At 41.2% G+C, this 24,106-nt stretch overlaps 1 protein-coding gene across 1 annotated transcript; it reads right to left on the reverse strand.

Moving 5' to 3' along the window:
• Nucleotides 1-920: 920 nt before the first annotated feature.
• CTRB1 (chymotrypsinogen B1) lies at nucleotides 921-15,295 on the reverse strand. The gene is made up of 7 exons (XM_070952879.1): nucleotides 15,244-15,295; nucleotides 11,627-11,730; nucleotides 10,516-10,595; nucleotides 6,918-6,996; nucleotides 5,252-5,432; nucleotides 2,376-2,509; nucleotides 921-1,082 (listed from the first exon to the last, which is right to left on the reverse strand). The coding sequence occupies exons 1-7, from the start codon at nucleotides 15,293-15,295 to the stop codon at nucleotides 921-923; spliced, it is 792 nt and encodes a 263-aa protein (XP_070808980.1).
• Nucleotides 15,296-24,106: the final 8,811 nt, after the last annotated feature.

Raw genomic sequence — 24,106 nt, forward strand, 5'->3', positions numbered from 1 at the left:
TTAATCAGGATTTTAAATATTTTAACCAAATTATTTACAATGACGCGGGAAAACACCCGAGATTTTAATTTTTTGCATATATATATATATATATATATATATATATGTATGTATGTATGTATATGTATATGTATATGTATATGTATATGTATATGTATATGTATATGTATATGTATATGTGTATATATATATATATATACTTTTATATATATATATATATATATGTTTTTCTTCTAGCCAGTTTTTCCCTACGTAACCAAGGTTTTTTGTAGCTCCAGCTCAGTAGAATCACATCTACTCGGTTCTGGGCTTTTTTCCTTTCTAACACCTAGCAAGCTCTAACTGCTAGGTGGGAGACCTAAATAGATCCATTTCTAGCTCGTTAGCTGTCATCAGTAGGCCACACCCATATCTTATGTATCCTCCCTGTAAAGGCACAGTATCAATTTTCTTACTTCTTCGTAGGGTTTATGTGTGTTTTTCTTCTAGCCAGGTTTTCCCTACGTAGCCAAGGTTTTTTTGTAGCTCCAGCTCAGTAGAATCACATCTACTCGGTTCTGGGCTTTTATATATATTTTATATTTTATATATATATATATATATATATATATATATATATATATATATATATATATATGTATGTATGTATGTATGTATGTATGTATGTATGTATGTATGTATTGTAAGGCCTTATAATTATATCATCTGCATTTTTGAACTGCACCCATGAAGTTCAAGTGGAGCTGCACCTGTTTAATAGCCGCCACATTCTGATTAATAGTGGCATCCCAAGAACCTGTTTAAGAATCCTGCTGCAACTCTGAGACACTCTACACAGAATGCTGGGGGGGGGGGGTAAAAAAAAGAACGATGCAAAATATCTGCTGCTGCTTTTATTGATATTCCATCATTGAAGAGTGTTAGTTATTAGCAAGGATGGATTCAATGAAGGGCAGAAGTTCCGTAACACGGGCATAGACCCCGGGCCTGGAGGGAGAGCAGGTGCTGCTGCCCCAGGAGACGATCCCAACCAGATTCCAGGCTCCATTCTTCTGGCAGACCAGAGGACCACCAGAATCGCCCTGCAGGAGAAACCAGAGAAGAATGTCATCAGTGGCTGCTTGAACGTTGGGTTGGATGGGACTTTGGAGGAGGTCACAAGGGGTAGATCTTCAAGGATGGAGACATTGGCCTTGAGCAGGTCTTTGCTTCCTAAAACCAAAGCAGAATGGCCGGGGAAAGCCAACTCCAGGGACAAAGAAGGACCAGAAAAGACCTGGAGACCTTTATAATACAAATTCATTGACTCTCTGAAGATGGTGAGAACTTAATAATGACTTAATAATAACAGAGTTGGAAGGGAGCTTGTAAATGTTTTAGTCCAACCACACCCCCGCCCAAGCAGGGGACCCTACACCATTTCTGACAGATGGCAGTCCAGTCTCTTCTTGAAAGCCTCCAGTGATGAAGCTCCCACAACTTCTGAAGGCAACTTCTGTTCCGTTGGTTGATTGTTCTCACTGTCAGACAATTTCTCCTTATTTCCAGATTGAATCTCTTCTTGATAAGTTTCCATCCATTATTCTTTGTCTGATCTTCAGGTGCCTTAGAAAATATCTTGACCCCCTCCTCTCTGTGGCAGCCCCTCTAATATTGGAAGACTGCTATCGTGTCTCCCCTGGTCCTTCTCTTCACTAGACTAGCCAGGCCCAGTTCCTGCAACCGTTCATCGTATGTTTTAGCCTCCAGTCCCCTCATCATCCTGGTTCCTCTTCTCTGCACTTTTTCTAGAGTCTCAACATCTTTTTATAGTGTGGTGACCAAAACTGGATGCGGTATTCTAGGTGTGGCCTTACTAAGGTTTTGTAGAGTGGTATTAGTACTTCACTTCATCTTGACTGTATCCCTCTGTTAAGGCAGTTTAGGATCGCATTGGCTTTTTTGGCTGCCGCCGCATACTGCTAGCACATATTTAGCTGGTTGTCCACTAAGACTCCGAGATCCCTCTCACAGTCACTGCTATTAAGCCTGGTTTCTCCCAATCTACATTTGTACTTTTGGTTTTTCTTGCCTAAGTATAGGACTTTACTTTTCTCCACATTGAATTTCATTTTGTTAGATAGGGCCCAATGTTGGAGTCTGTCAAGATCCATCTGGATGTTGAGCCTATCTCCCCACAATGTAACAATGCTTGTCTAGAAGTTCACCAAGTGGGGGACATGAAGTTAGCAAGGCAGGACTAAGGAAATGAGAGAAGAATCAAAGATGGTTTTGTAACTTAAGACCTGCTCTAGGGAGCGGAGAGCAGGGATTCTAGGAAGATACACAACCACCGCTAGAAATTACAGACTGAGATGATCAGAAAAAAGCCATACCATGCAAGAAGATGCCCCTGCAGCTCCAGCACAGACCATCACGTCAACGATGCGGTTGCCCCAAAATTTCTTGCACTCCTGATTGGTCAGCAGAGGAAGAGCCACCTGTTGCAATTTGTTGGGTGAGACCCTGTCTGAAATAGATCAAACGCATAGGAATGAGACAAGACGCCCTCATTTTTATCTCTGACACAATGCTGGAAATGTCCTCAAACACCAGGATCTTACTACCATATGTGGTGGACTTGTCCCGAAGCAAAAAATTATTGGTTCAAGATTAAAAGCTGGCTGGAAGAAATGATACAACAACGTATTGAATTTAAACCAGAGTTGTTCCTATTGGGTATCTTTCCAGAAAAAATTAGTAAGGAAAATGTAAATTTGATTATACAAGGAATAACAGCTGCAAGAATTGTGTATGCTCAAAATTGGAAATCAGAGAAAACACCCTTGGAAGAAAAAATAATTTAAAAAAATTTAGACTGTGCAGAAATGAATAGATTAACCTTGATGATTAAAGATAAGGAGGAATCTGAATATTTTAAAACATGTAATTATTTTTATAGTTGGTTGGAAAAGAGATATAAATATTGATACTATAATTGTGTATAAATGATGACTATAATATTGATTTAGAAATGAAATGTTAGAATAGTTTGGATGTATGTGAAGATAGAAGAAACTCATGGAAGATGGAAAAGAAGCCTAGAAGATAACACCGAGGCATCACAGGGAAGGGAGGATTGATGTATTAAATGTTTGTTTGTCTTAAAAAATAAAAATAAAAAAATATTATAAAAAAATATTTATCTCTGATGCTTGGCTCGGGGATAAATCCATGCAGATTTCTCAGTTTTAAAACCCTTGAAATAAGATCTTCTTTTGTTCCAATCTTGATGGTCTTCGTAGCAGCATGGGTTCTCATGTGAAATGGAGTTTGCTGGCTTCTAGCTTTTGTCCATCAATGGGAAAAAAATCAAGTTTTGGAAGTTGCATAGAAACTGTAGCATTTACTTTTCAAAAAAAGACTGAAGTTGGAGTTTGGGCCTTTAAAAAGCTTGCTTTGGAGAAATTAAATAATAAAGTACCAGAAAAGTAGGTTAAAGGGAATATATATTTAATATTACATGTTTTGACAGCAGCAAGAATTGTATTTGCACAGTATTGGAAAAATGAGGAAACACCTAGAGAAGAAGATGTAATTTAAAAAAAATTTCAGATTGATTGACATTAAAGATAAAAGAAAAAGAAGATGCAGAATATTTTTGAACATGGGACTTGTTTTACAAATGGTTGGATAACAGAGATAGAAATTAGGAGCAGGAAAAGTATTATTATATAAGCAAAATGATCCAGACTACGCTGTTCACTAAGCACCTGTGTATGTAAAATGAAAATGTATAAATAAATCATTTTAAAAAATGAATAAAGAATTCAGGGAGAAATTAGTTAGCAATGTATGTTGGGAGAAGGTGTAAAATATTAATGATATTCAGCTTATATTGAAACTCTAAGGTTTTCTTCTCTATAGTAGAATAGAAAACTGCTGGCTAATTGATTGACTACATAGCATCAGGTCGTAGTTCACTGTTAGCAACCACATACAAGTAATCCTCAACTTACAACCTGCCCTTTAGCAATTATTCAGAATTATGACAGACCTCCCTAGAGGTACTTAGGACCTGGTTCCAAAGTTCCAGCATCTGCCCCCTCACAGTTACATAACCACCATGTCAAGCACTTGGCAACCAATAGTACTTAGACTCATATACCGCTTCACAGTGCTTTCCAGCCCTTGCTAAGCAGTTTTACAGAGTCGCCTATTGCCCCCAACAGTCTGGGTCCTCATTTTACCGACCTCGGAAGAATGGAAGGCGGAGTCAACTGTGAGCCGGTGGGGATCGAACTCCTAGCAATCGGCAGAGTCAGCCTGCAGTACTGCATTCTGACCACTGCGCCCACTAGAGCTCTATTTACCGCCATTATTTACAAAAAGCTTCTATTTACTGCCATTTGCTGTGTCCCACAGTTATGCAAAGCATTTTATGATGTTTTTGCCAAAACCCAGGAATTTACTTCCTGTTTTCAACAAAACTAGGCCATAGTAAACAATTGAGTCATTTAACCCCTGCGATGCTCACTTAATGACTGCCGCAAAAAAGTTTGTAAAATTGGGTAGGTCAAGTGTGTGACCTGCTTTACAACAGTTGGAAGTCAAGGAGATAGACTTTATCCATACTGATCTGTCCGAAACCTGGCTAATTGCAAGAACAGTAACAGAATAACGGAACAGGATAACCGAGATGGAAGGAACCTTGGAGGTCTTCTAGTCCAACCCCCAGCTTAAGCAGGAAACCTTATACTATTTCAGACAAATGGTTATCTAATCTCTTCTTAAAAATTGCTCCAGTGTTGGAGCATTTACAGCTTCTGGAGGCAAGTCGTTCCGCTGATTAATTGTTCTAACTGTTAGAAAATTCCTCCTTAGTTCTAGGTTGCTTCTCTCCTTGATTAGTTTCCACCCATTGCTTCTTGTCCTGCCCTCAGGTGCTTTGGAGAATAGCTTGACTCCCTCTTCTTTGGGGCAGCCCCTGAGATAGTGGAAGACTGCTATCATGTCACCCCTAGTTCTTCTTTTCATTAGGATTAGGAGTGACATGATAACAGTGTTCCAATACTTGAGGAGCTTCCCCAAAGAAGAAGAGTGTCAACCTATTCTCCACAGCAGCTGAAGGCAAGACAAGAAGCAACGGGTGGAAACTCATCAAGGAGAGAAGCAGTCGAGATAAATAAAATGACCCAGATTTCTGTTCATCAGAATGTCCCTTCCTGTCTCTTTTACTGCCTATCCCCAAGAAAGAGAGTCCCCGTTTTACCAGTATGAAGCAAGTATCCCCATCCACTGGTGACGCAGGTCATCCCACCAGGGAAAGCGTCGGTGGCTTTTGGGAGACACACAGGAGATACGCGAGCCGTCAGCCGGGCTGGAGTGGCCAACTTGAGCAACATGATGTCATTTTGGATGGTGAACATGTTATACCGGGGGTTTTTGAAAACCTAACCGAGGAAAGAAAGAGAAGGGTTTAGTTAAAGCCAAGAGAAAGCTGGGATCATCTCTTGGAAATGGCTCTTGTGGCAACGATTACACAAATGGTAAAATCTCTCTGGATTCCCATAGATTACATGGACACATCTCTGCATTGTCTTGATGGTTTGTTCATTTTATTTTTATTTTATTTATGTGCTACCCAGAGACAATTCTGGGTGGCTTACAAGCATTAAAACTAGTATGCATTAAAATAATAATAAGAGAGCACGTTTCATCGTGCTCTCAAAACATTTTTATTTCAGCAGGCTGGCCTGGCCTAACTTTCCCTTTTAAATTTTTAAATCGTTTAATCTGTTTTATAAATTGGGTGTTTTAAATTTTCGGCCAAAATATTTAATAATTTTAATGGACTTTTAATGTTTGTATTATCTTTATTTTATCTTGGCTGTTCACCGCCCTGAGTCCTCCGGGAGTAGGGCGGTATAGAAATTTGATAATAAATAAATAAATAAATAAATAAATAAATAAATAAATAAATAAATAAATAAATAAATAAATAAAAATAAATAACAGTAATAAGGTAAAGGTAAAGGTTTCCCTCGCACATATCTGCTAGTCATTCCCAACTCTAGGGGGCAGTGCTCACCTCCGTTTCAAAGCAGAAGAGCCAGCACTGTCTGAAGACATCTCCGTGGTCTTGTGGCCGGCATGACTCAATGCCAAAGGCGCACAGAACGCTGTTACCTTGCCACCAAAGGTGGTCCCTATTTTTCTACTTGCATTTTTTTGAACTGCTAGGTTGGCAGAAGCTGGGATAAGTAACGGGAGCTTACCCCGTTATGCGGCACGGGATTCGAACCACTGAACTGCCAACCTTCTGATCGATAAGCTCAGCGTCTTAGTCACTGAGCCACCGTGCCCCCCTAGAATAACAGCTACCGTTAAAAGATGGGGATGAGGGGAACAAGAAATATATGAGTAGAGGTGGGGTCTTTCCTAATCCAATGGCCCCTTCCAGAAGGCTGCAGCCCCCATGGGCAGGAGGGGGCAAAGCTAGGTCTTCTTCAAAGGTAGGTTTTCAAACTCCCAGCAGAGTTTATAGAGCTGGGTTTCTCTAATCTCCCATCCAAATACTAACCAAGTCTGAACCTGCTTCGCTTGTTACATCATCCAAAAGTTGGCTAGCTGTGGCCATCAACTTGGATTGCCTCCTGATGAAGTTCCACTCCTGATGACTTCATGAACATCTCCAGAAGTGGTGGGCCATTGAGTTTCTTTTAGGCTGTCTAATCAACAGCCTAATTTCTTTCCATGTTCCATGTCCACAATGCTCTTTGTTACAAGCCATGCATTCATGAAGCCACCTATTCAGACTGAGCCCCCCAAAAATCTAGTTTAGCATCCTTGTTGTGCTGCTCATTCTCCAAGGCTGTGCAATCTGATGGGTATTTTTGTCCCTCCCCGTGCTTCCATGTCACAGTTGCCCTGCTCACCTTGGCTATCTTGATGATTTGAATGTCTTCCTCAGGAGCACTTTTGTCAAATGCACCCAGCACCACCAAGTGGCTTGTCCTGGCACGGAAGTGGAAAATTAGGAAAAATTAGGAAAAAAGATATTCATTCATTTGAAGCCACTTATATCCCCAGTCACAACTACGGTACTGGGGGTTAACATCCATAACATTTTAGCCATTCTGGAACTGACACAATTTAGCCCAGTGTTTCTCAACCTTGGTAGCTGCTGGCTGGGGGATTCTGGGAGTTGAGGTCCACCCATCTTCAAGCTTCCAAGGTTGAGAAACACTGATTTAGCCTTTATTTTAGCACATCCTTGACCAACGAGTAAAATGCTTATGGAACGATTTTGGGCCATCAGACTTCCAAATGCAATGTAACACCACAATCAGATTTAATATGATAGACTTGCAGGGCCAGCGTAATGTGCAACTGCAGAAAAAACCATGGCTAACAACCTGCCTTCCATGGAGGACCTGTATACTGCACGAGTCAAAAAGAGGGCTGTGAAAATATTTACAGACCCCTCGCATCCTGCACACAAACTGTTTCAACTCTTACCCTCAAAACGACGCTCTAGAGCACTGCACACTAGAACAACTAGACGCAAGAACAGTTTTTTTTCCGAACGCCATCACTCTGCTAAACAAACAATTCTCACAACACTGTCAAATAATTTACTAAGACTGAATTGCTATTCTTCTTCTCTTCCTTACTAGTATGTATCTCTTCCCACTTATTACTATAACCATGTTGTTTGTATCTTTCAATTATATTGTTGTTATTTGTTTCCTAGTACGATTTGATAGCTTATTAGTAACCTTGACTATCACTAAGTGTTGCATCTTTTTATTCTTGACGAATGTATTTTATTCTCCTGATGTACACTGAAAGCAGATGCAACACTTAGTTGCAATCACACTTGGCCAATAAAGAATTCTATTCTATTCTATTCTATTCTATTCTATTCTATTCTATTCTATTCTATTCTATTCTATTCTATTCTATTCTATTCTATTCTATTCTATTCTATATTTATACCAGTGTAATATAATGTTATATACATATATGTATGTGGGAATGTGTGGTAGTTATTACTTATTTGGGTTTAGGGATTTCTTTTTTCCCCTTTATTTATTAAGTTATTGAGACATATTTTTGTTTTCGGGGGGGCGTGGACTGCACCAGTGGTGGGCTTCAAAATTTTTTACTACCAGTTCTGTGGGAGTGACTTGGTGGGCGTGGCGTGGCATGGCTTGGTGGGGGTGGCTTGGTGGGGGTGGCAGGGGGACGATACTGTAAAATCTCCATTCCCACCCCAATCCAGGAGAAGGATACTTCAAAATCCCCATTTCCTCCCGATCAGCTGGGACTTGGGAGGCAGAGAATAGAGCCAGTCAGAATTTTTACTACCGGTTCTCCGAACTACTCAAAATCTCTGCTACCGGTTCTCCAGAACTGGTCAGAACCTGCTGAAACCCATCTCTGGGCTGCACCAAAGGAGGCTCATTCAATTTCATTGTACACTGCATGTTGTGCATTGACAATAAAGGTTTGAATTAAATCAGTCCTTGTGTATCGCTCTGGAAATGGAAAATCAGAGCAGATATGCCCACAAGAATTGTGGGGGCCTTGAAAGTATGCTGGGGGTGCTCTCCCCAATGGGAGTGTGAGCGGCCATGAAAAACACCCACTTACTAGGAAACAAGGGAGTGAAATGGCTGTGTGCCTTAGGATGATTGCAGCCCTCTCTGTGGGTTGTTGGCTTTAATTCTGGGCAAATAAATATATAACATCATAAATAATGTTGAGTACTCAATTTTAATATAGAATACAGGATGAGAAGAGTTAGAATAGACCTTGGAGGTCTTCTAGTCCAACCTCCTGCTCAAGACCCTATATGCTATCTGGGAAAAGGGTTGTCCACTCTATTTTTGAAAATGTCTGGTAGTGGAGCATCAAAACCTCCAGAGATAAGCCGGTCCACTGATTCACTGTTCTCACTGACAGCAAATTTCTCCTTAATTCTAGGTTGGATCTTCCATCCATTACTTCTTGTCCTGCCCTCAGGTGCTTTGGAGAATAGGTTGACCCAGTGGTGAAATCCTCCACGGATTGCCACTGGTTCGCTGCCCACATATGTGCAGTGCGCACATATACACAGTGTGTGCCAAAAGTGCACTGCGGGTGCATGCTTCGCGTGGAAAAATAAGGCTTAAGGTACCATATTTTTCGGGGTATAAGACACACTGGAGTATAAGACGCACCTACCTTTTTTGGTGAGGAAAAGAAGAAAAAGAAATCTCCCTCTGCCTCTGAGCAATTTTGCCTCCTTGCAGCAAACAGCAAACAGCCTGCTTTACTTTCATTTTCGTTTTCAGCATAGCTTGATTAGCACAAGGAAAAAAAATATCTGCTCCAGCAATTTACCTCCTTGCAGCAAGCAGCAGAGCCCTGCTCAAAACAGCTGAGAGCAAATCAACTGAGAGTCGGGAGGCCGATCCAATCAACTTGTGCTAATTAGGCTGTGCTGAAGCTGAAAAGAGCTGTTTCTTCTTGCTGTTTGCTGCAAGGAGGTAACTGCTGCGAGGCAAAGGCCAAAGGCGGGGGCCAGTGGGTGGGCAGGGCTACATTCAGTGTATAAGATGAACCTAAATTTTTATTCCCTTTTAGGGGAAAAAAAGATGCATCTTATACTCCGAAAAATACGGTAAATAGAACGGGGGGGGGGGGAACAGCTGTGCCGCATGATTTAGCTTCGCTAGAAAGCAGGATTTCCTGCTTTCTAGCAAATATAAACCGTGCGACACAGCTGATCGTCGGAAATATCAGTTTTTATCACTACCGGTTTTAGCCCGAAACGGTACAAACCATTTTAGACTCCAGTCCCCGAATCATCAGGGGTGTCAAACTTGATTTAATTGAGGGCCACATCAGGGTTGTTTTTGACCTCAGGGGGGGCGTGGGCGTGGCCAGGGGGCATGGCCAGCTTGACATTACTCATGTCAGGGGCGCTTGTGGTGGTCCAAGTGCTCTGCCAGTGAAAACGGGCTCCCAAACTCCGCTTTCGACTGTGACGGCTTCCTGCAACCCTCTGCGAGAGAAAAGGGAGCTCTGTTTTTGCTGGCAGAGGCATCACGGGCCAGTTCTTCGCTGTTTCCAGGGCGATCCCAGTGGCCAGATCTAAGCAACCTGTGATCTGATCTTGGTTATTTTTTTCTGCACTCTTTCTAGAGTCTCAACATCTTTTTTAATTATTGTGGTGACCAAAATCGGATGGAATATTCCAAGTATGGATCATTAAGAGTCTTAATGATTTTCTAAGAATAGCGATGAGGCCCATGCACAACACAGAAGTTTTTGATAAAGTGAAAATTAAGCTTAAGTGAAAATTAAGCCACATGCCAGCTTCCCACTTTCAATTAATTTTTTATGTTGTCTAGGAAACTCTTTCTCAAGGGCCTTGTGGTCTATGACCTCTACAATATTGACCCCAAGCCTAGAAAGGATCTAGTTCCTCAAAAATTTGAACCCCAGAATCTCTCTGGTTAGATCTTCCATGAGCACCATTCTTACCTGACACCGCAGTGGGCAGCAGTGACCACCCAATTCTCATTGATCAGAGAACCTCCACAGAAATGGAAGCCAGTGTTGTCCTGCAGAATGGAGGAGATTGGGTGGATTGTGAGAAAAAGGTCCCGAGATGCTCAGCTTCTCAGCTCACCAGCCCTCTGGGCTGTAGACCAAAATTGTCAAAAGTTTATCTACCCCACTCATCCTCCCCATGTTTGCCACCTGTCCTGATGACCAGAATTGTAATAAGAGTTCTCTTCTCCATCACTTTAGATCAATGATGTTCAACCTTAGCAACTTTAAGATGGGTGGACTTCAACTCCCAGAATTCCCCAACCAGCAAGGCTGGCTGGGGAATTCTGGTTGTTGAAGTCACCCATCTTAAAGTTGCCAAGGTTGAGACATTTCTTTTTAGGTCATTGCATCTGCTGCATCTTATCCCAGCAGAAGTTCTCACCTGGCACCAAAAGGTACATCATTTTTTGACTCTCCACCCAATGCAATAGCAATAGCACTTAGACTTATAAACCGCTTCATGATGCTTTGCAGCCCTCTCTAAGTGGTTTACAGAGTCAGCCCATTGCCCCCAACAATCTGGATCCTCATTTTACCAACCTCAGAAGGATGGAAGGCCGAGTCAACCTTGGGCCACTCTGGCAGTCGGCAGAGTCAGCCTGCAATACTGCATTCTAACTACTGCATACCATGAATAGATGGATAGATGGATAGATGGATGGATGGATGGAAGGAAGGAAGGAAGGAAGGAAGGAAGGAAGGAAGGAAGGAAAGAAGGAAGGAAGGAAAGAAGGAAGGAAGGAAGGCAATAGTAATAGCACTTAGATTTATATATTGCTCACAGTGCTTTCCAGCCCTCTCTAAGCAGTTTACAATATCAGCCTCTTGCCCCCAACAATCTGGGTCCTCATTTTACCCACCTTGGAAGGCTGGAAGGCTGAGCCAACCTGGAGCCTGGTGAGACCCAAACTGCCAAACTACTGGCAGCCGGCAGTCAGCAGAAGTAGCCTGCATGACTACACTCTAACCACTGCGCCATCACCAACTCATTTGGTCTTCTAAATTTCTAGGCAAAGTAAAACAGGTGCTGCATTCTTACCTGCAGGGAGACCTGCCAAGGCCATGAGCCGGGCACAGCATCTTCCCCATTGACTATCCGGGCATAGCCACTGATTGAAGGAGTGATGGCGGGAACACCACAACCTGGCAATGAATCAGAACGTTAATCCCAAAGACGGTCTTTGACCTGGACTCAGACCTGGGAAGGGAATGAACCTGTTTGTCAACCTTGAAGCTGACTTGACCAAAGCCATTTTGAAGCTTCAGTGTTGCCACACTGGGACTGAGGGACAGGGGAATAGAGATAGCTGGGGTTTTGTAGCCAAAACGAAATACTTTCTCCAGGGACGTTCTCACACCTGGTTGGAGAGAGGAGGAGTGACGTTACCAGGCAACCTGATTGGAGGATGTAGCTGATTGCTTGGGGAAGGGGAAAAGCTTTACTTTTAATTAGGTGAAAACCGCGGGAACCTTCAGAGTCGGTTTTCACTAGCCTGTGCCAATATGATATATCCAATAATCCCTACGCACAGTCACTCATGCCCTCGTCACCTCCCGTCTGGACTATTGTAATGTTCTCTACATGGGGCTCCCCTTGAGGAGTACTCGGAGGCTCCAACTGGCGCAGAGTGCGGCCACACAGGTGGTTATGGGAGCGACGTGGCGTTCCCATGTAACACCTCTCCTGCGCGAGCTGCACTGGCTCCCAGTGGTCTTCCGGGTGCGCTTCAAGGTTTTGGTTATCACCTTTAGAGAGCTCCATGGCTTAGGATCTGGTTATCTACAGGACCGCCTGTTACCACCAATAGCCTCCCACCGGCCAGTACACTCCCATAGAGAGGGGCTCCTCCGGGTGCCGTCAGCCAAACAATGTCGACTGGCGGCCCCCAAGGGGAGAGCCTTCTCTGTGGGGGCACCTACTCTCTGGAACGAGCTCCCCCTGGAGATACGGAGGATCCCGGATCTGCGCACCTTCCATCGCGCACTCAAGACTTTCTTATTTCATCAAGCTGGCCTGACCTAAGTTTTTTCCCCTATTTAAATGGAAATTTTAAATTTGGTTTTAAATTATTGGGGTTTTAAATTTTTCTCAGCCAAATTATTTAATTCGTTTTTATTCTATTTTAAATTTTTGTATTTATGTGTTTTATTCTGTGGCTGTTCACCGCCCTGAGTCCTTCGGGAGTAGGGCGGTATATAAATCCAATTTTTTTTTTAAAAAAACTATTCTTTAAGGAATCTACTGGCCTCGGAATTTTGTTTGCTATGGGATTATTATTTGGAACCTTGACACTGTTATTGCCAAGGGTAGAGCAGGGGTGAAATGCTACCGGTTCGAGCTGGTTCGCCCAAACTGATAGTAAAAAATGCTACTGGTTCACCGAACTGGTAGTAAAAAAAGTTTTTTAAAAAAGTTCCGAAGATCATCTGAGCGACATGCAATGGTTGGAACTTTTTTTTTTTTTTTTACTTTTTAAAGCATTTTTAACTACCGGTTCCAGAGAACCAGCAGTAAAAAAATGCTTAAAAAGTTAAAAAAAAAAAAAAGTTCTGACCATCGCATGTCGCTCAGATGATCTTCGGAACTTTTTTTTTTTTTTTACTTTTTAAGCATTTTTTACTTTTTTTAAAAAAAAGTTTTTTATTTTTATTTTTCATAAACACATTTACATGTACAGTCATTTCCATCATTTTTCATTCATCTTTTCTTTTAACTTTCATTTTTAATTTTTACTTTTTCGGGGCTGTCCTTTAACCCTTTACCTTCACTCCAACCTTTCTTCTTCTCCTCCCCTTCTCTTCCCCTGTTTCTCCTCTTACTTCCTTCATTCTTCCTCTCCTTCTCTTTCCTATTTGCCCTTCTCTTCCCCCACTCCTCTCTTCTTCCCCCCTTCTCCTCTACTCCTCTTTCCCCTCCCTCTTCTTCCTCTCCTTTTCCCTTTCTTCTTTCTCCTCTCTTCTCTTTTCCCTTCCTCTCTCTCTACTCCTTCCCCTCTCTCCTGTTGTTTCCCTTTTCAGTTCAATCTAAAGTGGTATCTCCGGAACCAGTAGTTAAAAAGCTTTAAAAAGTAAAAAAGAAAGGTTCTGACGATTGCGCGCCACAGCTGTGATCATCGGATCTTTTTTTTACCTTTTTAAAGCATTTTAAAACTTTAAAAAAGTTTTTAAAAAGGTTCCCAAACTCGCACGCCACAGCTGATATCCCCCCTTGCTGTTCTACTTATCTTCCCAAGCCTCCTTTTGGCGTGTGTACAGCACGCATTTGGTGCGTACTGTGCATGTGTGCGCACTTAGCGCGCAGCCCGCATGCGCAGCCAGCAAACCAGTAGCAAACCGGTTCAGACTTCACCACTGGGGTGGAGCCCATGATTTACTTTCCGTACTGGAGGCCGGGTGTGTAGTGAACACAGCACTTGTGAAGAAGAACAAACCCAGTGGGATCTTCCGTATCCAGGAAGCCTCCAGGTCAGGAGTTACAAAAAGCAGAAATTTAAGCCAGTCTCTTGTGGCTGGATAATGCAGGTGGCATCTCAAATCAGTGGTAATAGCTGAAAAGGACATAACTGATGGAGGCCCAGTTGACAACTCCTGGATTTCAGTTGAGCGGTGGTTAGTTTTGCAGGGACACGGTGGCTTAATGGTTGAGACACTGAGTCTTGGACCGTTAAAGGTCTATAGTTCAGCAGTTTGAGACCCGAGTGCCACGAGAGGGTGTGAGCTCCCGTCAAGTGTCCCAGCTCCTGCCAACCACGCAGTTCAAAAGCATGTACATGCAAGTAGATGAATAGGTACTGCATACAGGTAGTCCTAAACTTATGACCACAATGGAGACCAACATTTATGTTGTTAAGTGAGACATTTGTTAAGTGAGTTTTGCCCCATTTTATGACTTTTCTTGCCACAGTGAATCACTGCAGTTGTCAAATTAGTAACAGGGTTGTTAAATGAATCTGGTTTTCCCCTTGACTCAGCTTGTCAGAAGGTCCCAAAAAGGGATCACGTGACCCCAGGACACTGTGACCGTCATAAATATGAGTCAGTGGCCAAGCATCCGAATGTAAATCGCGTGACCACAGGGATGCTGCAATGGTCATAAGTGTGAAAAACGGCCATAAATCCAGGGGTGAAATGCTCCCGGTTTGGACCAGTTCAGCTAAACTGGTAGCAATGCTGGACAGTGGTTCAGAGAACCAGTAGCAATGGCGGCACAAGGCTCCGCCCACCCACCAGGTCGTGGTTACTTCCTGGTTTTAACCAGGAAGTGACCTGTTTTTTACCCTCTGCGCATGTGCAGAAGGGTTTGCGCATGCGCAGAGGGTCCAAGCGCGCATGCAATGCGTGTACCTCCGAACCGGTTGGGAAGGTAAGTAGATTTCACCCCTGCATAAGTCCCTTTTTTCAGTGCCATTGTAACTTTGAATGGTCACTAAACGAAGTATTGTAAGTCGAGAACTACCTGTCAAACCTTCAGGGACACCTGTGCCTTCGTGTTTAGTTTGGTTGAAGGCCATGAATTCAGAGTCCTTTTCAGAGATGTCAAAGGGAGCTTCCAGCCTCTTCCCTCCCCTCGGGGACCCGTCTCTTACCGCCGTAGAGAAACGTACGTTGGGTCTCCATCCCAACTACAAAGGGCAAGAACAAGCTTAGGATACTCACCACTGGCGGCACCCAGGAGAGCCAAGCAGGAGAGCAGCCAGATGAGAGCCATCTTGCTTCCGGAGGGAACTAGGAGGAGGGTGAGAGCCGTGGATCCTTATATCGGGAGCAGGGATGGACATGTGGCAGAGAAGAAGGTGTGTCTGGGCTGGTTTCCCACCATCTTATCGCTTCAAGACCTTGAAGATAAGCTCAGCTCCCCGCAGGTCAGGCCGAGTGGGTGGATGGGCAAGGGGCCAGGTGACATGGCAAGAAATGGCCATGGGGGGTGGCTGGCTGTGAGGCAGAAGGCTTCTGCTGAAAGCCTCACCCTTCAAACTTGCAACCCATTGACCTGTGTTCGAATGGAGCCCTCTTCAGAACAGAACAGAACAGAACAGAACAGAACAGAACAGAACAGAACAGAACAGATTAACAGAGTTGGAAGGGACCTTGTAGGTCATCTAGTCCACCACCACCCTGCCCAAGCAGGAGATCAGTGATGGCTAACATTTTTGTCGTCACATGCCAAAAGTGGTGTGTGTGTGTGTGTGTGAGACGCGCCTGTGTGTGTCCACACCCATAATTCAATGTATCCCGCCCCTCCGAGCAACCCCTGTTTTTGGTATGTGATGGCATGGTGGGCCGGGTAGGCCGTTTTTTTTCGCCCTCCCCAGGCTCCAGAGTCTTTCTTGGAGCCTGGGGAGGGCGAAAATGGCCTTCCCCACCCTGGTGGAGGCCCTCCGGAAGCCAAAAACAGCCCGTTTCCTGACTTCCAATGGGACTGGAAGCCCCGTTTTTCGCCCTCCTCAGGCTCCAGAGGCTTTCTTGGAGCCTGGGGAGGGTGAAAACAGCCTTCCCAACCCCACACGGAAACCCTCCGGAGGCTGGAAACGGCCCGTTTCCCGACTTCCAGTGGGCCCAGAAGGCCCAAAAATCAGCTGGCCGGCGCGCGCATGCACGCTGGAGCTGAGCTCGGACAACACTTGCATGCCCACAGATATGGCTCTGTGTGCCATCACCATCATGGCCCTACACTATTTCTGACAGATGGCCATCCAGTCTCTTCTTGAAAGCCTCCAGTGATGAAGCTCCCACAACTTCTGAAGGCAACTTCTGTTCCACTGGTTGATTGTTCTCATTGTCACAAAGTTTTTCCTTATTTCTAGGTTGAATCTCTCATTCTAGCTGTGACTTCTAGATACCTTATTTTGGAGGATACAGTGTTGATGCTTTGGGAATCCTTGCTTAATTAAAATTTGCTTCTCAGTGTACCAATAGTTTAGCTTCCTACAAAAACTTGCGAAAGGAGAGAATGAAACCATTAACTTCTTAGGGACAACCACAAGAGTTGGGGTGGACATGTGTCTCTTTAAGAAAGAACCCTCTCTCCCTCTATAAAAATGGGAAACTACTTCCTCTGCTTTCATCCGTGTGGAGCATATGAGATTGCAGTTGGTCAAGGCAACAAGAGGGAGCTCTTTGCTCTTTGCACCAGGAGGCTAGCCTCGTGGTGCGACCAGAACAATCTGGAACTGAACACACTCAAAACTATAGAAATGGTGGTAGACTTCAGGAGAAACCCTTCCATACTTCCACCTCTCGCAATACTAGACAACACAGTATCAACAGTAGAGACCTCAACGTGTAAGCCAACCATCTGCCCGGTATACAAAGTATACGGACTATTGATAGTATTGATATTGGAGGGAAAGAAATTTTTCAACAAAAAATTAATCAAAGAAGCTTTTGTGGACTATTATACCAAACTATATGCTAAAGAGGAGGTGCAGAATGGACTTATAGAAAAATATTTAAACGATAAAAGAGTTACAAAAATTACTGATCAACAAAAGGAAAGAATGAATTATCCTATAACAGAGGAGGAGATAATAGTAGCAATTAAACAGCTAAAAACAGCTAAAGCTCCTGGCACGGATGGTTTGACCGCAGTGTATTACAAAACTTTGCAAGCTGAAATGGTGGAACAACTCAGAGATTTATTTTGCAATATTCAACAAGAGGGTAAAATACCCCCATCATGGACAACAGCTTACATATCTTTGATACCAAAAGAACAAGTCGGTCCTAAAAAAACAGAGAACTATAGACCAATATCTCTTTTGAATACAGATTATAAAATTTATGCGAAAGTATTAGCCAACAGGTTGATGCCAGTAATCCAAAAGGTGATTCATGATGATCAAGCGGGATTTATCGAGGGTAGACACATGAAGGATAATGTAAGGCAAGTAATAGATTTATTGGAATATCTTGAGAAGAATAAACAGATTCCTGCAGTGCTGGTCTTTTTGGATGCAGAGAAGGCCTTTGATAGAGTGGATTGGAATTTTCTACTAAAGACTTTAAAAAAGATGGATTTTGGGGATCAATTTATACAGGCGATTTCAGCAATTTACCAAGAGCAAAAGGCACAGATTATTATTAATGGAAGTTTGACAACAGAGTTTAAAATTGAAAAAGGAACAAGACAGGGATGTCCGTTGTCCCCACTTTTATTTATTCTAACATTAGAAGTCTTGCTAAATACAATACGGGACTCTAATATCTTGAAAGGGATAATGATTAGGCAAGAGGATTACAGAATAAAGGCATTTGCAGATGATCTGGTTGTTACCCTATCACAACCAATGGAATCAATAATCCTGATGAAGGACATTATACAAGACTATGGTAAAGTTTCAGGTTTTAGACTGAATCCAAAAAAGACTAAAATGATAGTTAAAAACATGACACAAGATCGTAAACATGAGCTTGAAAGGAGGGCAGGTTTTGAGACTGTACCTAAGGTAAAATATCTAGGAGTTCAGGTTGCAGAATCAAACATGAAATTGTTTCAAAATAACTATGAGGTGTTGTGGCGAGAGGTGCAGAAAGATATGGAGATTTGGAAAAAACTGCAGCTGTCTCTACTTGGAAGAATAGCAGCAGTTAAGATGAACATTTTGCCAAGATTTCTTTTTTTGTTTCAAATGATTCCGGTGCTTAAAAGTGATAAACAATTGAAAGTCTGGCAAACTGGACTTAATAAGTTTGTGTGGAACGAGAAAAAGCCGAGAGTGAAATTGAAAATTATGCAAGATGTTCCAGAAAGAGGAGGCCTTAAACTTCCAAACCTACAGTTATATTATGATGCAGCAGCTTTAACTTTAACAAGTGATTGGTTTGGAAGTAAAAAGGCTGGAATATTGAATGCAGAAAGTTTTGATCTTGAATTTGGATGGCATGCTTACCTATTTTATGATGACAAAGTTGATAAAGTATTTAAAAGTCATATACTTAGAGACTCTTTGATGCGAGTTTGGAAGAAGCACCGATTCAAATGGGATTATAAAATACCGCTATGGCTGGATCTTGGTCATACTTTGTGGAATACAAATATAATGTCACTCGGGGGGGTTTTATACAAAGAGGTTCTTTTTACAGATGCGGGCAGATGGCAGCTGAAGACATTGCAGACACTGTTGGACGAAGGGATTAATTTAACCTGGTTACAATATAATCAATTACAATTGAGATGGAAAGAGGACCAAAAAACTGGTATTATGTTGCACGAGGAAGAATTGGTTAGACATATAAAAGAGAAAGGTCCAATGCATATCAAAAGGCTTTATAATGTTTTGTTAGAAAGGGATTCAGAAACTGAATTAGTAAAAGATTGTATGATTAAGTGGGCACAAAATTTTGAAGAACCAGTGATGTTGGAAACATGGGAAAAAATTTGGGTTCAGAATGTTAAATTTACACAGTCGCAGAACCTGAGGGAAAATTTTTACAAAATGTTTTATAGATGGCATTTAGATCCTAAAAAGTTGTCATGTATGTACCCTAATGTTCAGCCAAAATGTTGGAGATGCGAATGTTTGGATGCTACGTATTATCATGTTTGGTGGACCTGTAGGAAAGTTAAGGCCTTTTGGATAAAAATTTGGTGGGTCATGCAGAATGTTTTGAAGAAAAAAATTCAATTCTCTCCACAATTGTTTTTATTGGGTATAGTTAAGGGTTTTACATCGGGTGAAACAAAATTGATATTGTATATGATAACAGCAGCAAGATTGTTGATAGGTAAATATTGGAAAAATGAAGCTTTGCCCACTATTGAGGAATGGACTTTGAAGATGGCCAGTTTTGCAGAGATGGCGAAGATTTCAGCATACTTAAAAGACTGTTCACAAGAGACTTATGAATGGGAATGGAAAAGGTGGATAGAATATGTTCAGAACAAATATCAAACTAGAAAGTATCAAATAGCTTTTATTTGAAAATAATGTATTAGAAATATTTTAAGGTAATGAGGGTAAAAAGAAAAATTATACAGGGGAGGGAGGGGTTCAAGTTTTTTTTTATATAAGTGTCATATTAAGGGTTTTTTTTGTGTGTTTTTTTTTATCTTTTTTTATCAGTTATGAGTATAGGGAAGTCTGGGGGGAGGGGAGGGTTAGGGAGGGTTAGGGAGGTTTGGAAGTTTGGGGGGGTGGTGGGGGGGGATAAAGGGGTGAAAATGTAATTGTAAAACTTTTGCAATAAAAAAAAAATAAACAGTAGAGACCTTCGAATTTCTAAGTTCTACTATATCTCAAGACCTAAAATGGACACCCGGGAACTTCCGGTTTGCGAGCTTCGGCGACGGCGGTGATTTTCTAAGACCGCCAGCCCCGCCGCCTGTAGAGCCGCCCCGCGAACGAGGAGCGGCTCGAAAACTCCGAAATCTTGAAGATTGCAGGAGCAGAGACAGCAGGGCACAGGTTGAGCCCCTGTAACCCCCCCAGGGAATTGTTTCTGGGGGTGAAAACAGGAGCGGCTCCCTTCCAACCTGCGGAGACTCCGGGCGGCGTGGGACGATTCTGCCTTCAGCAGAACAAGCCGACAGCAGCAAACTCTTAAAGTGAGAGGAACTAATTCTAACAAATAGCGGAAATACCAACTTGAATCCAGAAACCTGAAAATTGCAAGTATTAGTGCTTTATTGACTTTTTAAATCAAGAGAAAGTGAGCGAGTGAAAGTGATTTGGAAAAAATATGGCGTCCAGCGCTTGAGTTAACGAGCTAGTGAAAGTGAATTTGTGAAGCCTCTCTGCTTTGCTACAAAGTTGAAAAGTTGCTACAAAGTTGTCTTACCTAAAGGAAAACATTTCTTTTTGCTAAAATTTGACTTTGCTTTACTTCAGTTTTATTTGACTAAATTTGGGGGACTTTTTTAGAAGCTTTTGTGGAAGAGGGAAAGGAAAAAGAACTTCCCTCTCTAGAAAAATTAGCCTACGTGGCACAATGGCTTCAAAGAAGCAGGAAGGGAAGGCATCAGGGGGGGGATCCCCCACACATAAACATCAAACGCAACTTCCCCCTGCTCAACAACTACAAACTCAGAAAAAAGAACTTGATGTGGGAGATTTAAAAGACTTTATTGCTAAAACTTTGGATGAAAAATTTCAAGAATCTCAACAGGAAATAGATCATAAACTTCAAAAATCACATGAGGAATTTCTGCAGGAAATTAATGAAGTTAAAGATATGGTGAAGCAGAATCAAAATATGGTGACCAAAAAAATATCAGAAGTGGCGTCTGGCCTGGCAAATTTTATTGGGAAAGTTGATTTTAAAGTTGAAGAACTCAAATTAGAAGTTAATGTTAGGATGAAAGATAATGACTATAAAATTGAAGAAGCTGATAATAAAATGCAGAGAATTGAAGATGAGATTGTCATGATACAATTCCGGGCGATGGAATTTGCCATACGGCTTCGGGGAATTCGAGAGGAGGAGAGACAGGATTTGAGACAAGTTTGCTCTGAAGCCCTGGCTAAGATCTTACAAGTTAACCCTGATTTGGTATTTCACAAAATAGATAAAATTTACAGAGTCAACTCTTGGGTGGCCAGACAAAGACAATTGCCTAGAGATGTGGTCATATACTTTACTGAGAGAGAAATTAGAAATGAAATCCTCCAAAAATCTTTTCACACCTCTGTAGAAGTGGGGGGCTCACGACTTGTAATTTTTAAAGAATTACCTCCTAAAATGCTGAAAGCTAGAAAAGAGTTTGGTTTTCTTGTTAAGGAACTGAAAGACTTACAGATACCCTTCCGGTGGGATGCACCAGCTGGGATAATTTTTAGATATAAGGGAGAAGGATATCGATTGAATACCGTGGAGAAGGCACAACATTTTTATAGTACTATTCTTAAGGAAAGAACACCATCTCCACGTACATCTACAGTTTTGGAGATTAAGGAGAGTGAAGAGAGGCAGTCGGAAGAACAGCCCAAGCAAGAATTAGAAAATGTGCAAGGTGCAGAAGGAGGTTTTCTGAGTGAGCCCTTGCTGGATTCTTCTCCAATTTTGGATTTGATTCAGCTGACTGAAGTTAAAGATCAACGTATAACTAGAGCTCAATCCAAGCTACTTAAACAAAAGCAACAACAACAACAGGAAAGACAAGACAAGATGGCAGCTAAGAGTACCCCACAAGAGAGTGGAGCTATGGGAAGAGCAAGATCGAAGCTTTTGGATGAACTTCAAATATTTTGCTCTGCGCTCCAGAAACAGGCTGATGACCCTTAAGTGTCTATCTTGGAATGTTAATGGGTTGAATTCAGCACAGAAAAGGAAGAAAATATTTACATATTTGAAACAATTTAATAATGATATAATTTGCTTACAAGAAACACATATTACAACTCAAGATCAGAAATATTTGATAAATTCAAAATTAGGAGTGCATTATATATCTTCAACTTCGCAGAAAAAGAATGGTGTGGTTATTTATGTAAATAAAAAATTAACAGCAAAAATTATAGAAGTAGATCAAGATGGTAGGTTTGTAGCAATTGAATTGCTTACAGCAAATGGTCAAATTCTTTTGATTGGAATTTATGCTCCTAACCAACAACAGGATTGTTTTTACAAGATGTTACATACTAAAATATTGCAATGGGACTATAGATCTATTTTATTTATGGGAGACTGGAATGGAGTAATTGATTCTAAATTAGATAAAAAGAGCTTGGCAAAGTCTAGAATTAGACTACCGCAGACTTTTTTTGATATGAAAGAAGATATGGAACTAAAAGATGTTTGGAGAATACATAATCCGAATGAATTGGATTACACTTTTTTTTCCGATAGACATAGATCCTTTTCTAGGATTGATTTTATTCTGTTGTCAAATGATTTACTTATTAAGACAAAAAGAACAAAGATTTTTCCAAGAACTTTGACTGACCATAGCCCTGTATGGATAGAAATTGAGATGGATAAGGTTGAGAGACGTTCTTGGAGATTAAATGAGAACTTGTTTAGATATGAAAAAAATACAATAGAACTTAAAAAGCATTTGAAAGAATTTTTTGAAATAAATTTGAATAAAGGTACCCCAATTGAAATTGTTTGGGACGCTAGTAAAGCTTATATGAGAGGGGTACTTATCTACATGAATTCTAAACACAGACTGTTCCGACAAAAGAAAAGATCTGAGTTGGAAATGGAAATAAAGAATAAGGAACAGTTACTTATTAAAAACCCAACAGATGAAAGAATAAGAAGTGCTATAAAACTTTTGAAAGACCAATTTCAAATGCTTATGGCGGAACAAGTTGCAACAAGTTTACAATACGCAAAGCATAATACATTTTGCAATGCTAATAAACCGGGCAGATGGTTGGCTTACACACTGAGGAAAAAACAAAGTATACGGACTATTGATAGTATTGACATTGGAGGGAAAGAAATTTTTCAACAAAAATTAATTAAAGAAGCTTTTGTGGATTATTATACTAAATTATATGCCAAAGAAGAGGTGCAGAATGGACTTATAGAAAAATATTTAAAGGATAAGAGAATTACAAAAATTACTGATCAACAAAAGGAAAGAATGAATTACCCTATAACAGTGGAGGAGATAATAGCAGCAATTAAGCAGCTAAAAACAGCTAAAGCGCCTGGCACGGATGGTTTGACAGCAGTGTATTACAAAACTTTACAAGCTGAAATGGTGGAACAACTTAGAGATTTATTTTGTAATATTCAACAAGGGGGTAAAATACCCCCATCTTGGACAACTGCTTATATATCTTTGATACCAAAGGAACAAGTTGGTCCTAAAAAACCAGAGAACTACAGACCAATATCTCTTTTGAATACAGACTATAAAATTTATGCGAAGGTATTAGCCAACAGGTTGATGCCAGTAATTCAAAAAGTGATTCATGAGGACCAAGCGGGATTTATTGAGGGCAGATATATGAAGGATAATGTAAGGCAAGTAATAGACTTATTGGAATATCTTGATAAGAATAAACAGATTTCTGCAGTGCTGGTTTTCTTGGATGCGGAGAAAGCCTTTGATAGAGTGGATTGGAACTTTCTACTAAAGACTTTAAAAAAGATGGGCTTTGGGGACCAATTTATACAGGCGATTTCAGCAATTTATCAAGAGCAAAAAGCACAGATTATTATTAATGGAAGTTTGACGACAGAGTTTAAAATTGAAAAAGGAACAAGACAGGGATGTCCGTTGTCCCCACTTTTATTTATATTAACATTGGAAGTCTTGCTAAATATAATACGGGACTCAAAAATCTTGAAAGGTATAGTGATAAGGCAAGAGGATTATAGAATAAAGGCATTTGCAGATGATCTGGTTGTTACCCTATCACAACCAATGGAATCAATAATCCTGATGAACGACATTATACAAGACTATGGTAGAGTTTCAGGTTTTAAACTGAACTCAAAAAAGACTAAAATGATAGTTAAGAATATGACACAAGATCGTAAACATGAGCTTGAAAGGAGGGCAGGTTTTGAAATTGTACCTAAGGTAAAATATCTTGGAATTCAGGTTGCAGAATCAAATATGAAA

This window comes from Pituophis catenifer, unplaced genomic scaffold, assembly GCF_029215685.1.
Source record: "Pituophis catenifer annectens isolate HBS135680 unplaced genomic scaffold, rPitCat1.0.hap2 SCAF_13, whole genome shotgun sequence".
NCBI classification, from domain to species: Eukaryota; Metazoa; Chordata; class Lepidosauria; order Squamata; family Colubridae; genus Pituophis; species Pituophis catenifer.